At 39.3% G+C, this 16,541-nt stretch overlaps 1 protein-coding gene across 1 annotated transcript in view; it reads left to right on the top strand.

Moving 5' to 3' along the window:
• Positions 1-592: 592 nt before the first annotated feature.
• cabp7a (calcium binding protein 7a) overlaps positions 593-16,541 on the top strand; it is a 28,495-nt gene continuing 12,546 nt past the window's right edge. The window contains exon 1 of the mRNA XM_030738018.1: positions 593-822. Coding sequence (XP_030593878.1) covers positions 714-822 — 109 coding nt within the window. The 5' untranslated portion in view covers positions 593-713. The remainder of the gene's footprint in view (positions 823-16,541) is intronic.

The raw sequence follows: 16,541 nt of genomic DNA, 5'->3' as shown, positions 1-16,541 counted from the left end.
AATACTGAAGACTGAACAACTGAATCGCAATGCGCCCTGTACTCACGACCAATTAAGAGCCAGTGAGTAATTACCGTCTGTGAGGATCCGGATACGCCCTGCATTACCTGCAGGCTTTTAAGACACACATTTAGATCACTCATCGTTTAAAGAAAGATTTTTTAACACGTCGTTTCCGTGGATGAAGCTGGCTGGAGCCTGTGGACGGAGTGCGTCAAGTTAGCGCATGTATCCAACAAGTGGATGCATATGTTTCATCACGGCAGACGATCCCCGGGACTAAAAACACACGCAATCGGTGGATTCAACACCCGCAATTTTGCCACAATTGTTGTTTACAGCAGAGACGAAAACCCCGCGCTAATTAGCTCAGATGTGGAGGTTGTCTGAGCTGATGGTGATGTATCTATGTGCGCATTTTCTCGGTCTTCTGTGCTGTTCCTTTTAATGACTTTGTGTGCTATTGTTTCTAAACATATAACAAAAGGTAAGAGAGGTAAGACCCCCGCACATTTTCTTGCTCTTCATTTATTGACCAAAAGGTAAATTGAGGCGGACACGCTGCGGAATCCACCTTTCCCCCCCCGCACCCCCAACCCCTCATCCATGGATTCGCTTATCCTTTCCCTCGGTGACTGTGTGGGGAAGTTGGGATCCTCTCTGTAGACATTTCTGTATGACGAGGGCGCAGGTGGCATCCAGAGGTCGCAGCCATGCCGATGCATCCAGTCACCTCCACGCTGATGTACCGGGGGATCTGCACTATCCCTGACATCCTCTCCTACAGCGCGCCGGTGAACCTGCCTGAAGACGAAGTTGAAGGTGAGTATAATGATACCTGCTGAAGGTTATCAGGTGCATATACGGGCGATGTTAATTTGTTGCCACTCCACACAACAACTGTATGTGGCTGTGGTCAGCTCCTGCGGTGGAGTTCTTTTAAACAGAAGCGCGGTCAGAACCTTGGACAGCGCTTGGGGAGCTTTGACAAGTATCCAGACTGGAAATGACATCAATTTTATGAGGCAGTTTTTATTTTCACTGTTCCCTTATTTGGTCTTGTTATATGGAGCATAATATGTAAAAAATATCCTCATTTTCTTTCACTGACTGAAAGATTTTCAGATTTTTCAGTCCACCCGCAGCATCTTATCTTCCCTAAATTTAAAGATGAATTCCTTAACAAGGGAATTCTGTCAATAGACGTTGCTTTACGAGGACAGTGATGGATTTGCTCTAAGCTAGGAGCTGGAATTTGGGTTTATGGATCCTGGAATTCACCGGCCTGTTAAGCCACATAGACATGGAATGATTTAAGGCTATTTGAGATGTCTTATTACCATCTTTTCTAAAGATTGCTAAATGTTTGTCCCTCACTTGCAAAGTTATTAAATTAAATAACAGTTAACTGTTTTTAAAGTTGAATATATCTAAAACACCTCTATGCACATTTAACCTCTGCAGAACTACAGTGGCTCTCAATTGCAAAAGATGATACAACAAGCATGTCGAAAAATTACAGCTGTACAGAGGCATCTATATTTCAGCATCATGAGGATATTCATGCCAGGAGTGTTTGCGATGTGAACTTGTGACATCTGTATATTATCATACAGCAGCCCCTGAGACGTGACTGAAGTCCCCAAGCGGGTGTGATTACAATAAGTTCTTGTTTTTCTGCCATGTTTTCCAGTGTATTTCTGCTCTAAGTTGACATATTAATGCTAAATGATTTGTCCCCTGCATCTCTGATTCTTTTCACCATAGTGATTAAACACGCTTTCTTTGGGAAACAAAGGACAAACACATTTCTGACATATTTGATTGCATTGTTGGACAGATTGAGAGAGATGAGTGTGTGCAGAAACCTTTAAAAGTGATGCGACTTTGCTTGAAAGCTGCATTTCATGGTTTTGGATGAAGTACAGACAACCCTGGTCTTGTGAAAAATTTTTTTGTGAACACTGGTGCAGAGAACTGCTAATGTTACCTGCAGTTTAACAGTCCTTTGTCTCACATAAAGAGGTTTGCATTTGTGATACTTGCAAAGAACCACTTGTATGCACATAATAAGGTTGGCAGGGGAAATGCTGCTCTGCACTGAGGTTGATATTAATTAGAAAAGCTGAGTGGAAAAGGCCAGATATGTATTGGTTTTAACTCCCAGAAGGTGTTCAAAGGCTGAACAGCCCCAGCACATTTTGCACATCACCTATTCCAGAAACATCCAGAAATGACAGGACAGATGCAACATAGATCTGGCTTGTTCATTATTGCTTATTGCTTTTTTTGCTTTGAAATCCTCCAAAAAATGATAAAAGAAAAAAACGTGTCAGTACCAAAAGTGATGTCATGCTCTTGATTTTAATATTGCATCACTCGGTGCTTTATTGTCAAACATGATTCCCAGTGGATTTGAGGCTTCAGAAGTAGCTCTTGGCTGTTGAGATTGACAAATCTCAGTTTTCTTTTCACCCCACCCTCCCACTTTACTGTCAGCTCTCAGCGCAATAAACAGACAACTCTTCATTTTAACTGTAATTAGTCAAATCCACTTGTACCTGCTGCTTGCACTGCGTCAGGAGACAAAGTGAACCATTTGGGTTTTACAGCTCAACTTATAGTGGCAGTTTGATTGGAGAAGCATTGGGATGCCTTGTGGAGAAAATAACAGCCTGTGGTAATGCACAGTTAACAGCAGCGACAGAAGCTGTTGTGATCCTGTGTGAGGGATGTTTTAGAAAGTGAAAGGAGCCGACTTTCAAGGGAGCGTCAATGAGGGGATTTGAACATTGTTGTTGCTGTTAAGTGACAGTTTTACAGTTTCCCCCCCTAGAAAGCACAAAATGAGAGTAATATAGAAAATGACAGGGCTGAATGGTTTGTTGACTAATAGCACCAAGAATATGAATTGTTATGTGTCAGTACTGGTTTTAACATTTACTCAACTACATTTTATGACTATGGAAACAATATTGCTATTACTCTCAATATTTTCAGTGTTTCAAAGATAGAGGACAGTGCTGCAAGCTGGAGTTCATTTATTCTGTGGAATCACTGCAGTCTCTGGAAAGCATGTTAGCCTCCAACAATAGCTAGCTAAACAGTGTTAAATAGCCAAGTTTCCTATTTCACCTATAGACTGTATATAAAAGATGGTCATAGCCTCCGAGTCCTGTTTCACCCATAAACTGTACAGAAATGTTTGAAATATCCTCTGAGGAGTCAGAGTCTGAGGAGTGAAGCCACTGCAGAAGCATCTTACACCTTACAATTCTTTGTAATAGGCAACAGGGGGCATCTCAATTCAGTTCAATTCAATTCAATTCAATTCAATTCAATTCAGTTCAGTTCAGTTCAGTTCAGTTCAGTTCAGTTCAATTCAATTCAATTCAATTCAATTCAATTCAATTCAATTCAATTCAGTTCAGTTCAGTTCAGTTCAGTTCAGTTCAGTTCAATTCAATTCAATTCAATTCAATTCAATTCAATTCAATTCAATTCAATTCAATTCAATTCCATCTTTGAAACACTGAACATAATGAGAATAATAGCAATATTGTTTCCATAGTCATAAAATTTAGTTGAGTAAATGTAAGAACCAATATTGACACAAAACAGTTCAATTCTACAGCATGGCACTGAAACAGGAGTGGCCCTCCAATCTCATTGTAGATTCTATATAATGACAAATAAAGGCATTCTATTCTATTCTATTCAGCTCCAAATCACAACAACAGTTGCCTCAAAGTGCTTTAACTTGTACATTGACACAAAAAGAATTCAGACCCTATTTCTCATTTGATGAAATCACTTTCCTAATAAGGTTATGGTGTCTTTTCAGTTTCAGTTTTCAATGAATATAACATAATATTAATTGTGTTCGTTATTGTCCCAATTGCAGTAACTAGTGTCTAACAAACCTCTACTACCAGGTGAACATGCACTGCCTTTAGTTTCTCTCTTCCCTCTGTTGTCACATCTGGTTTCAAACTACAAAGATGCAAGGGCCAAAATACTTAAGCTGTGCACACACTGGAAGCAGTTTGAGACCACAGAAAGTGAATGAGATTTGATGACTTCACTGTGCGAAGTGATGGCTGGCGACGCAAAGCGGGCAGGACCCGTGATAAACTTTCAGGTGAGTGACTGAAGAGGAACCGGTGAGGGTGAAGAATAGTGTTGATTTACATGTAACCTGCTAGTAAAGACATTAGAGAGTCACCTAGGCAACCGGAGCCTGGATTGTGACCAGCTGGCAGCTTCAAAGTGAAGCACGACAAGCAATTTGCTTCCAGTGTGCACGCAGCCTCGGGGTTAAAGATGGACCTCCACTAACCAGCTGGTGACTTCACTGTGGCTGTGTCCATCTTTTATGTGCACTCTGTGTTCTCACCATTTTAAGCCAGATAGCCGCATATTGGTCACTATGAGACTGTCTGTTACTAATCAGAACCTTCTGTTAAGTTGTTACTGCTAATATTCTTGATCCAAATCTGGCAAGCATCTTGTGCACGCCTGGAAAACCTACGTAATCTCAGATGGGGGCGCTCTTTGTGATGTAAAGGCTTTGTGTGTTTTTCTCGAGGTTTATTCCAAAGTTTGAGTTTGCCACGACTGTTGGAGCAGGTCACAGCTGCACACACTCTCCCTTATTTCCTAAACATTGGTGTCAAAAGTAGCATTATATAGAAAGCAAATTAAAAAATACACTTCTTAGGACCTGTTGCATTAAAAAGAGACGTACACATTGTATGAAAATGCCACTGCAGTACTGGGGAGGGGTACTTTACTAGATACCAGACATAAATGTGATTTTGTAATGAAAAGCTTTTTGGCAAAAGGCAATGAGATTAGGGTTCATTGTGCTTTTTAACTGACAAACTCTGATCCATAATAATGTCTAAACTGTAAATATGGATATTCGGAATAACACGGTTACTAGGAATTAAAGGCAATTTTAACAAACCCAAATCTTAACATTAATGTATTTTCTGGATTGCAGACACTGCAAATATTGAAAACATTAAAACTGTAATATACAGTAACATGTTTCGATTAAATTTTGACACCAGCGACATTTCAGAAATGACTCGTGGAGGAGAAACGCACTGTCCAAGCAGCAGTGTCGCTCTCTTCTAGAGAGGGACGAGAATTGGCTCGAAGTCTGAGGTGTCACAATCATCAGCTTGGCCGCCCGAGAGACGAGACTTTGTCAGAAAATGAAATAGCGCATTAGTGAATATGTGTGTGTGTGTGTGTGTGTGTGTGAGTGCATGTAGAGGCACAGGAGGCTCAAACCCTATTGGTGCGCATAACCAAGTACTTGATTTTCAATTACTGGCTTGGAAACCCAAGGGATTGGACCAATGGCACCAAACTTTGTGACCAAGAAGGCTGTCAAAGCTATAATAGGAAAAAAAACTCTATTTTTTTCTATTGCTGTGTGTGTGTGTGTGTTTGTATGTGTGTGTGTGTTTGTACGTGTGTACGTGACAGAATCTGAGAGCTGGTAGCAAGTACTTTAATGTACAATAATGTGACCATAAATTGAATTGGACTCCATATTCTCCATTTCCCCTCCTACACAAGAGGAAAAAAACAGTTGGTCATATTACAGGTGCTCAATATAGTTTAGACCTCCTCCACCACCACACACACACACACACACACACACACACACACACACACACACACACACACACACACACACACACACACACACACACACACACACACACACAAAGCTCAGTGTCAATATCACTGCAGGTGGAATTAAGTGGGTAGCCCATTTCCACACTGCCTAACAACAGCACTATTGGAAGTAGCTTCAAAATAGTCCCAGGGCTGAGCTTAAAGCATTTGTACCAGGTCCCAGAGAAAGGCTCATGTAAACAGATGCCAGGAGTTGCCGGCAGACACAAACAAAAGATAAGGCAGACGCAGAATGTTTGCATCTTCCCAGAAAACTAGTGATAATACAGTTTGTTTATTGTTCCAGTTAAAATCTCCTTTGAGTTTTCCCCGTTCGCTGCTGAGACGCACAAGAACACTGAAGGAAAAAAATTTGCTTACAAAACTTTTATTCATACACACTCCTATAGTTCATTCCTTCTGTTTTATGACCACAAGGAAAATCTTTGGAGCTATAAAGGGAGTCGCATTTTACTACAACTTTATAAATCAGCCCCACATTGCTTCTGTTGCCAGCAGACTCTCAAAGTGTCGTCCCAAACCCCCCAAAACACCTTAATTCATATAAAACCAGTGTGGAAAACTAAATGTATTCATCAGTAGTCAATAAATTCAGGCATTAAGGCAAATGAATCCATTTGACATACTTAAGCGAGCTGCTAGAAAAAGCCAAACAAAAAGATAACTCACCAGTCGTCTAATAACTGAATTTTCTGCCCATTTTAATGGCTATTTATGGAAGGAGTAAATTAATTCATAACAAACAAACTAAATATCACATTACCATTATATCCTGCATGGGATGGCTACTAGAAGCAACATGCTAGTGCATATTGCCTCTGATATTTCATATACTGTACTTGCAGGTATCGCTCAGAAAGGCAGGCAGACAGTATTTGACATGATTTTCATACTATTTATAGACTCTGTGTGTGGAACTGAAGCTTTTTTGTATAGATGAAGATTTTAATGAAACTTGTCTTTATTTCTACTTTCAGTGTGCTGGTCTCAGTAGGAAAAGATTCTCTTAATGACCGTCATAGAAACATGAAAGCATATCCTGACCCCAACCTGTCACAGAGCGCCAGCAAGGACAAATCTCTCAGAGCATTTTGAACTCACCAATTAACCGTCTACAGCAAGTGAAATCAGCGCAGCCTACAAAGATATCTCTGCGTTTGTCCACACTTGTGGTAGAGTGGGGGGCTTTCCTCGTCTCGAGATCAAACACAGATTTGGCTGCCCCCCCCCCCCCAGGCAGCAAACAGGAAGTGACTAAAACAATGAGACCAAAGTCATTGAAACTCAAAGCCAGATTTAGCAAAACTGCATTTTTTTGTTTTGTTTATTTTATGAAATGTTAATAAACGATGCTTTGAACATTTGTAGTTACATCCATGACATCCATATCATTCAGTGAATGTATATGAACTGCGTTAGTTTGATTTATGCCAGATAAAAAGACTCTGGAGGAGAGACGGTGTGAACGTGAAGCTCGGATCTGTAAAGTTTGATTATTTGGATTGTGAAACTATTGAAGTCACCATTTTTTGCTAGTGGACAGGACTAACTGCAGAACTTGTTTACTTCATAAAAATGCATTTGGAAAACCTAATATTCAGACCTTCACACTGGATTTTGTTTATTAAATGAGTTTTGCTTTCAGTAGTAAGCACATAACATGTTACTGGGGGTTCTTTTTCATCATTTTTTGTCATTCCCTTGGCAGTTTTTTGTGACTACAAATCATTTTGACTGACAGCTGCTCAAAAAAGCACTGACACCACTGTGTTCCTAATGGCACAAACTGCCTGTGAGCCGTTGTTGATGTTTCTGCTTGACTCCTACTGTAGCTGCAGCAGCAACATTGACTCATTTCTTCGCCCTGAGGTGGAGGGTTGACTTCCATTCCTTTGGAAATACTTACATGAATACAAATGAAGATATTTAAAGACATCAGCATCTGCTTGGAAAGACAGAAATTATGCATATAACGTATTGCTGGTGCAGAATCAGTAGGCACTGTGGGGGTGTACTTCTAAGGGGTCAGCTGAGATGATTTTAAAGCACAAGAAGCATAAGAAGATTTTGAAACAACATATAACAAATGACCAGAACTGATGGATGAAAATACGTTGGCTCCTTTTTGTGGAGTGTGCAGACGATCCAGAAATGTTTACCAAAACCAGACACTTATTTTTCTCTCCTGTTTACCTCAGCTATCGACTGCTATTTGCATGCTCTCTCCAAGGAAGCCAGAATTAGCTCAATTATTGTTCTCATACAGACCCCCCCACCCCCTTCCCACCACCACCACCATCGTGCTTTACCCTTAAATTGGATCCCCCTAAAAAAAATGGCTCGTTTCCTCTTGCATAGATGAGTGCTTCCATACCCTCCTGCAGAAGAGATTATTTTTATCTAAACATTCTCTCTCTTGCAAAAAAATAATAATGTTGAAATAAAAATTAACAATAAGGTGAATCAAGATAATAAATGAAGAGCCTTTCTACTGCAGAAACCATTACACTTGTACTTACCAATCAAATCCTTTTCACATCGATACAAGTCTGCCAAACATCATCTTAAAGCTCGGAGGGCTTTTGTTGATTAACAAAGAAGAAGGACGTGCAGCAGCGCAGACTGCTGTCATTTTTCACTCGCTCCAAAATAAAAAAAAAACAAGCCAATAAAGCCACTGAGTTCATTATGAATTTGATTTTTTTTTTTGCTGCTACATTTGTGATTACTCATAAAGGAAGATGAGATAATGTTACGCATGTTTTAAGAGAGATGGAACACCTGGCGGAAAAGTGTTTCCTGACTGCCATAAAAAAAAAAAGATAATAAAGGGTACGCACCTGGGTGAAAAGAAAAGAAACACAATCAAAATCGTCCATTACAGAAGGGAAAATGGTTTATGACATCACAGATGTGTGTTACTTGGGACGGCCATAAAAGCAGCCGAGGATAATAAATCTCACTTTGTATTTCATCCCATCGCTGCTCAGTTCTCCATCACACACATGCTATCTGACGCAGGGTCGTCTTACACAACCCGTAAGACAAACACGCAGGCGGGCAGGAGCGGATTTCCAAATGGATTTCATAAATGTATCACCTGCCTGGATGGCAAAGCTCTACTTGACATAGATGGTGAAAAAGATGTCAGCATAAATGAGCCTCTTCTTGAGGGTAAAGCGCCCCCAGCACCACAGGTGTTACCACAGGCTGGTAAAAAAGAGAAACAGAACAAAAAACAAAAAGGGTATGAGAAAAACATGATTATTTTGTTAGCATAATTTGATTAATGGAGCTGAAAAGCAAGTATATACTGTATCTATACTGTAAAGTAGCTGTTAGCTTAGCATAAAGACTGGTGGGAATGGGCCTGGGTTTATCTGGAGGTGACCAAAGGTGCTTTGTTTGCTACATCAGTATAAATCCAAAGTCTTAAAAGCAATTATTATTATTATTATTAGTGGTTATTAGCCTATTTATTTGCTGCCAAGCAGAGATGTGAGGTTACTGGCCAATAAATAAATAAATAAATAAATAAAAATAATAATCCATCCATCCATTTTCTTGGAGTAGAGTAAAAATAATAATAATAATAATAAAAATAAATAAATATAAATACTGGCTCACAACTCCACTTAAAGAGGTGATTTATTGGTTTCGCACTTTAGTTTTTTTATGGATTAAACAAAAAATCATGTTTATGAGGGAGATTTTGAAGTATTCAGATGTTTTTCTGTGAACAAACCCCCTTTTATCCAATCTTTGCGCTAACATGAGAAATAAAATCAAGCAAATAAGCTTTTCCTCCAATTTATTACCTCAGCAGAAAAAAAGTCTTTTTTTTTTTGCATTCATCTGTTCCTCGTAACGAGTAAAAGAAAAAACTAAAGTCTTGAAAATGGCGTTTATTATTTTCCTGACACTTGTAGTTTATATATTTGACCTTTTGATCACATCAATATCCAATATATATATATATATTTCTCAGTTTATCGGTCACTGTGATCTGGTATGGCACGCTACCATGCTGGGTTTGGATGATAAACTCGTGGTGCAGATTAACGGGGAATATCATGAAATGCTTTGATTATGGCTGCCTGGTGGCTTCAAGTTAAGTCATTTATTCCCACTTTGATTGATTGCAATGAAGGAGTGAATCCTGCAGACTTTATTACCGGTGAAATTAACTGTGATGAGTTCTGGGAGGTGAAGAGCTTTTTCTCTCGGGTAATATTTCCTTTCCTTTGATGAACACTACACCAAGTCTTCATCACACAATAATAGTGGTAGAAAAACAGCATCCCTGAGAGAGCGTGTACTGTCAGCCTGGTGGAACCGATGAGGGGATGTTGGATAAGCTGCATTTTGTAGCGGAGGCTTTTGATTTTTCCTGTCTGACCTGTGCTTGAGGTACTTCGGAGGGGTTTTTGTCTTGTGGATATCGAGCCCATCTCAGCTCGGCATCATCTGTGATACTATAAACTTTCAGCTGTGCACAAGCTGCGAGTGAGAGGAAAAGATGGAGCGAGATCAATGATCTGAAAAGAAAACCTGAACATCAGCCTGAGATATCACTGCCTGTCACTGACTGCAGTCATTCAAGGTCAAGTGGGATTTAAAATGTTTTCTTATAGTGGAAAAAGCTCCTCGACCCTTCGGATTTTTTTTCACTGTCCGGTTTCTCCCTGGGGTCATGTCAGTGCTGCACTGCTGAGGTTAATGCACTTTAAATTTTATAATGAAGTGTGGAGTTTCAACCCAAAGCCAAAGACAGGCTTTTCCCTTAACACACAGACAACTGAGACTTTGCCATATACTTCTTTTAAATCCCCAAGAGCCTTATTAGAAACCTGTTATGGTAATATTTAAAATCTTTTGGATGTCCAAGTCAGCCCATATCCAGCTAAAGATGGATTAAGGTTGCTATGAGTGTTTAAAAATAGTTGCACACACAGAGCAGAGTGTTTTTCTCACACTGATAAGGTCTTACATAAAGAGTGGGTGTGCTTCAATTACCGATCCAAAGCAGCCCTGAGCAGATGCAGGTCTGAATGAGGCAAAGAAAATCCCTGGCTCTGAAAAACAAGCCCTGGATTACGTTCACGTTACAAAAGCTCTGCATTAGTCTGCTCTGCTCAGAAAACACCACGTGTAATTGGCAAAAGTTTTAAGTGACGCTAAATTTATCCTGAAAAGGGGTAAAGCCCTGCTCGAGACATGACTCAGACATGCAAGTGAATATTTTCATTCATTTTAATCATTAATGTATTTTATGAGCGCTTTAATATTTTAATGTTTTGGTATATTTGTTTAGTATTCAAATATAATGCATGTGACAGAATAATAAGTGAAAAACAAAAAGGGGAAGGCACCCTTTACTTTTGGCCCATTTTCCTGATATTACATGAATTTCAGTCAAATGTTACCCGGCTATATCCACTGTTAATACCAATAGTACTAAAATAAATTAGATATTAATATCTTTTAATTAACTTTTAACTGTCAAACAAAAACTCCCACTGTTGCCATGTTGTTACTGAGGTGTAATGTGAAGTTTTACCCTAATTTGGAGGAAAAACACTGCAGAGAAAGTTGAAATCATGAGTCCCACCCAACACACATTTTTCCATTTCTATGCATGAATCATTTCCATTTCCAAGTGATTCCTTACTTTGTCCAGAGCTGTGTACAGACTGCTGCAAGGATCCGGCTCAGTTCATTGATAAACAGCAGTGTACAGCAGGAGAGAAGTGCAAAGGCGAGCGCACTGCACCTTTCTCTTGTGGGTGTTCTGCTTTCGATGCTCGGCCGTTGCAGCTGCTGAGCGTAACTTTGGGTTTTCATCCTATGTAAGATCACACCGCAGGGGACCGTGGGGCACCGCATCGTTAAAGGCCAACAAGCACCTCTCTGCATCAAAGCAAATACCACATGCTGTCAAGAAAAATATTCATAGCTTTCTGGTGAAGCTATGGCCCCAGAAACATAGGTGAAGATGCAGTTTTTTTTAATTCTATTAAATAATGTATATTAATAAGGCAATAAAGTAAAATGTACAATTAAAGCTGAAGGCTAGAAGCAAAAAATAAAAAATGAGGGGAAAAGCTAAAACCCCAGGTCAGAAAATGTTGGGATGCTCTGTAAACATTTTATTATCTTAAGAAAAATATTATCTAATTTTGACTTTGATGGCATCAACATGTCTCTTGAGACAGGGCCATGTTTACCCCAGTGTAGCACCCCCTCTTCTTTTAACAACAGTCTATAAATGTCTGAACTGAGGAGACCAGCTGTTGGACTTCTGGCAGAGGAATGTCCTCCCGTTCTTGTCTGATGTGGGATTCTAGCTGCTCAACAGTCCTGGGCCTTCTTTGTGGTGTTTTTCATTTCATGATGTGTCAAATGTTTTCAGCTGGTGAAAGGTCTGGACTGCAGGCAAGCCAGTTCAACACTCTGATATCACAAAGCCGTCCTCTTTTAAATGTATTAATCGATGCCAGATGGTCCTCCTCTTTAGTTGAGAAGATGCAATGTCCATATTTTCCAAAAATAATTTTACGTTTTGATTCGTCTGACCACAGAACTGTTTTCCACTTTGCCTCGGCCCATTTTAAATGAGCTTTGGTTCAGAGGAGACAGCAGTGCTCCTGGATTGCAGCTTCCTCTTTGCATCATAGAGCGTGGTGAGCTGTGTTCACAGACAGTCATTTCTGGAAGTGTTCCTGAGCCTATGCGATGATGCCTGCCTGAAGATCGTGGGCATCCAATGCTGATATTCGGCCTCTTTGCCGTGCACACAGAGAGTTCTCCAGATTCTCAGAATCTACTTCTTTTACAGATAGATGAACATCTGCCCATCGTCTGAGAAGCTCCGCCTCTCTAAGACACTCTTTTTATACCCAATCACGTTACCGACCTGTTCCCAGTTAATCTAATTAGTTGCAAAATGTTCCTCCAGCTGTTTCTTTTACAACCACTTACCAGTCTTTAATTGTCCCATCCCAACGTTTTTGAGATGTGTCGCTAATATTTCCTACATTGTAAATTTTCTTAGTTCAAACATTTGATGTGCTACTGTGAGTAAAATATGGGTTTGTGAGATCTGCATTCTGTCTTATTTAGATTTTATACGGCGTCTTATCACTCGTACTTCTTTTGCTCCATTTTGAAAAAGTTCAAATTTGACATTAACAAGACATTAAAAACATATTTTGCTTAAATTCATTTGGAAATCCTTAGAATTATTAGGCATATGCTGATTTCAGAAAACTGCTTTCTTATCAGTTTTATTATTACCAAGTAAAACAAAGGAACAGAGTGAAAAAATGACAAGGTGCAAGTAGATCGAGCCTGTAGACCATTCCTGACTCTGCTGTGTTCATGATCCCTCCCGTCTCTCCTCATTAAAAATGCCCTCTGGTGTGGGGGTGCCCTGACTCGTGCCACTGAGACAAAGGTGCCATTTAAGAGAAATACAAAGTCCAGCTCAGAAGGGACGACGTCAAACCTTCAGGAATCTTTAAGCTTTCCGTTTTGGCTTTTTTCAACCTGCTGGTGTGATTGTTAGATTTAGGCAATAAAAACTACATGGTTACGTTTAGGGAAATATCATTTAGATTAAAATATGCACCCTCATATGACCAATGGCTTATTTCACTAATGCCATTATCCAGTGTGTCAGTTCCCAGATGTCAAAGGGCACCCTCTGCATAAATGAGCAATGCCAGTGGCTTTGGGGAAAAAAACAAAGCATTAACTGATGACTCGGAATAAGCACGAGAGGGCCAGAATTTAAATAAGAGTGAATATTATTATAAACCCAATTTCAAATGAACGCTGATGTTATTCTCTGTCAGATGGATCAGTGACATACAGTAATTATTAATGTCAATGTTGTATTTAAGGCTTGTTGTGCTGCTCAGAAATGAATAAATGCAGCTTTAAAGCCAGCAGGCATGATTAGTTGAGAAATCAATTACACGAAGAGAAAACGCCACTTTCACATTTAAAAATGGGGTTTTTACCTGAGCACTTTAAGGACGCCACACTGACTGTTTGCCTCTTTAATTAGTGTAATCCAATTAATCTGTGCATACAGAGACTTGCAGAGATGACCTGCTTTTTCTTTTTTATTCTGACAATAGAGTTGCTACATAATACATGTGAGTCAAACCAGTTTTGGGCCAAAGAATAAAGTGAAAATGAGAGGATGTAGTTGACTCTTCTGGGGAAAATTAAGATATATGCTGTCTCTTTCAGGATTTATCTATCTGGATGGAATGTGGTCAAGAAAAGAAAAATTAATTATTTTAGAGGATGATTAGTCAGCCTAGCCAGTCTATGGAGATAACACATGGTCTGCTTTACTTCAGAGATTTGTTACTTCATTCAAGTACTACTCTGTCCTAGTTTCATGTGGAGCCAAGTGGTTTTGATAAAATATTTGTACTAACTCAAACATTTTCAGCTTCACGCTTGTGTATCTCAAAGGACTTCATAATCCATTCATTATATTTCAGGCCTATACAGCACTACAATTTCAGTATCCTGAAAGTGGTTTTTGCCGCCACATAAAATCGTCCTCCAAGAGATTATGGCTGAATTTCACTACACATGCGCATTTATTTTTAAAGATGAAATATAATACTACACTACAGCTACTAATAATAACACTGGTCCTCTAGCCTTTGATCAATAAAAAGGCTTTCAGGACAGAGTTTATTTGCAAAAACTGTTTTGGCACTTCATTTAAGGACGTGTTTGCCTCCTGTGAGGCAGCAACATGTTTCTGCAGACACTGTCTGCTGGAAAGCCCCTCTTCCTAAAGTAAACAGATGGAGCAGGGTCCTCAGGTGGATACAGAGCTATTATTTTTCTATAAACAATAAGATCATACCCAGTGAAGGAAAAACACAGCTGGGGGCTCTCAGTGATTCAGAATATATCTTCAGTTAGATGTTTGGCAGTGGAAAGCAATGTGAAAACAGCTGTCACCAGGCTTGGTTTTATAAATTGCATTTCCAGATGTTCACCATTGAAATACATGAGTTTCAAGTAGCCCTGTCCCCTTGGTTGTGCTTTCTATTCTATCTTGTGCATGTACTTGATTACAGCAGACTATTTCCTGGAGTTCTACTACCACACTGTACACAGAGTACACAGAGTAACGTCTTTTCTGCCATCACCGATATTTTATGGTTTATATTTGTCCTGCCATCACACCGTCGACTTTACCCAAACCGAACAGAGCCTTCCTGCTTCAAATGATGTACCTGTTTGTTTTGTACTACCCTTCAATAATTTAACAGCAGCTATTGGCTGCAAACTGAAATCAGTCTTTTAAATAAATGTTGTAATTTTATTTTGCTTACCTAGAAAGCTTTTAATGGCACTGAGTCATATAATAGAGACAAGTTATGCATTATTTAGTACCAGCATTCACTTATTTTGTTTCCATTATTCATTCTAAAACCCACTCAGCATTTTTCTCATTTACAAACTTAAATTATATTTCTTCCCTCTGACCTAAAACGTCTTCAGATGTGTGGCAAGTACCAAATGTTCCTGAATCTTATTACAAAGACGACATGAGATTTACATCAGTCTTACATTTCATCTCAACAAACACATTACAAATACTGTCGATTCGACTGTGCATTATCTCTGTTTTAACATTCATCTCCAGCTCTGCTCTTGTGTGCTAATCAGGCATGTAAGACAAGGGTGTGACATGCTTCAAATTGTAGGTGACTCGGTTACGGATGTTGTTGCATAAATTAAGGGATTCAGTCCCTCATGAAAGATAAACAAGTAGAGAAGGAAAGGAAATAAGCAGTGTGGCTAAGAGGAGGAATTAACTGCTTAAAGATTTCCCATAGTGATTGAACTCGAAGTTTAAAAGTTTAGAAGAAGCTTTCTGCTGACAGAGTAGTTGCAGTACTTAATGTCTTTTCATTTTGTTTTGTTGCTGAGTTTGGTGAGTTTTCTAGTTTGTTCTGCTTAAAGTAAGTGCTTTAATAAAAAAGGGCATTGGGAAACAGCATGGGAAACAGCACTTACTGTAGAGCATCTTTGCTTCAGTTGCACTTATTTTAACCACTCTTAAACCAACATTTTTTTTTCTTAGCATAAGTCAATTTATATGAAAAGTGCTGCATAAAACCATTGAGGGAATACGAACAGTAGCGTGACTCTTTCATGAACTGGTCAGCGGAGATACAATTTAATATGTTAACATTTTAAAGGCATCAAAAGAAATTGATAAAAACTAAAGCGCTCATCAGCCCCCACCAACATTTAATCTGCTGCTCTAAAAACCCAGAACAGAACAGCCTCACAGTGAAGGATCTAACAGACTTGGACACTTTCATTAATCAGCAACAAGCAGGATTTCCAATTTCATCAAAAATACACCAAAATCATAAAAAAACAATTAAAAAAATGGGAAAGAGCATAGCTTTCTGAAACTACAGCTATCACGATACGCCTTCTGGATATTCTTAAAGTGATCTTATTAGCTCTTTCCAAATCACTGGCCATATATACTGTATATTTATACACTTCCTGAAGTGGTGGATGCTCATATTAAAAATGGCTAAAATATTATATAATGAGGTCCTCTTGTGTACACATAATCCCTGCGAGGCAAGAACACGAGTTTTGGACCGACTACTCTGGTCATATCAGGCTTTGGTTGTGACAGCCAACATGCTGTTCAAACCTTCTGTTTGTGAAGGCCACCCAGTGAGAAGATAACTGGGGTTGTAGCCTTAAAGGGAGGCGAGCTGTAACAGCTTGTTTCAGACAATGAACAAACTGTCTGTACC

The sequence above is a fragment of the Archocentrus centrarchus genome, chromosome 9 (genome assembly GCF_007364275.1).
Source record: "Archocentrus centrarchus isolate MPI-CPG fArcCen1 chromosome 9, fArcCen1, whole genome shotgun sequence".
Taxonomy (NCBI): Eukaryota; Metazoa; Chordata; class Actinopteri; order Cichliformes; family Cichlidae; genus Archocentrus; species Archocentrus centrarchus.
The sequence above is the reverse complement of the archived record's forward strand: the minus strand, read 5'-3'. Positions and strand labels throughout refer to the sequence as shown.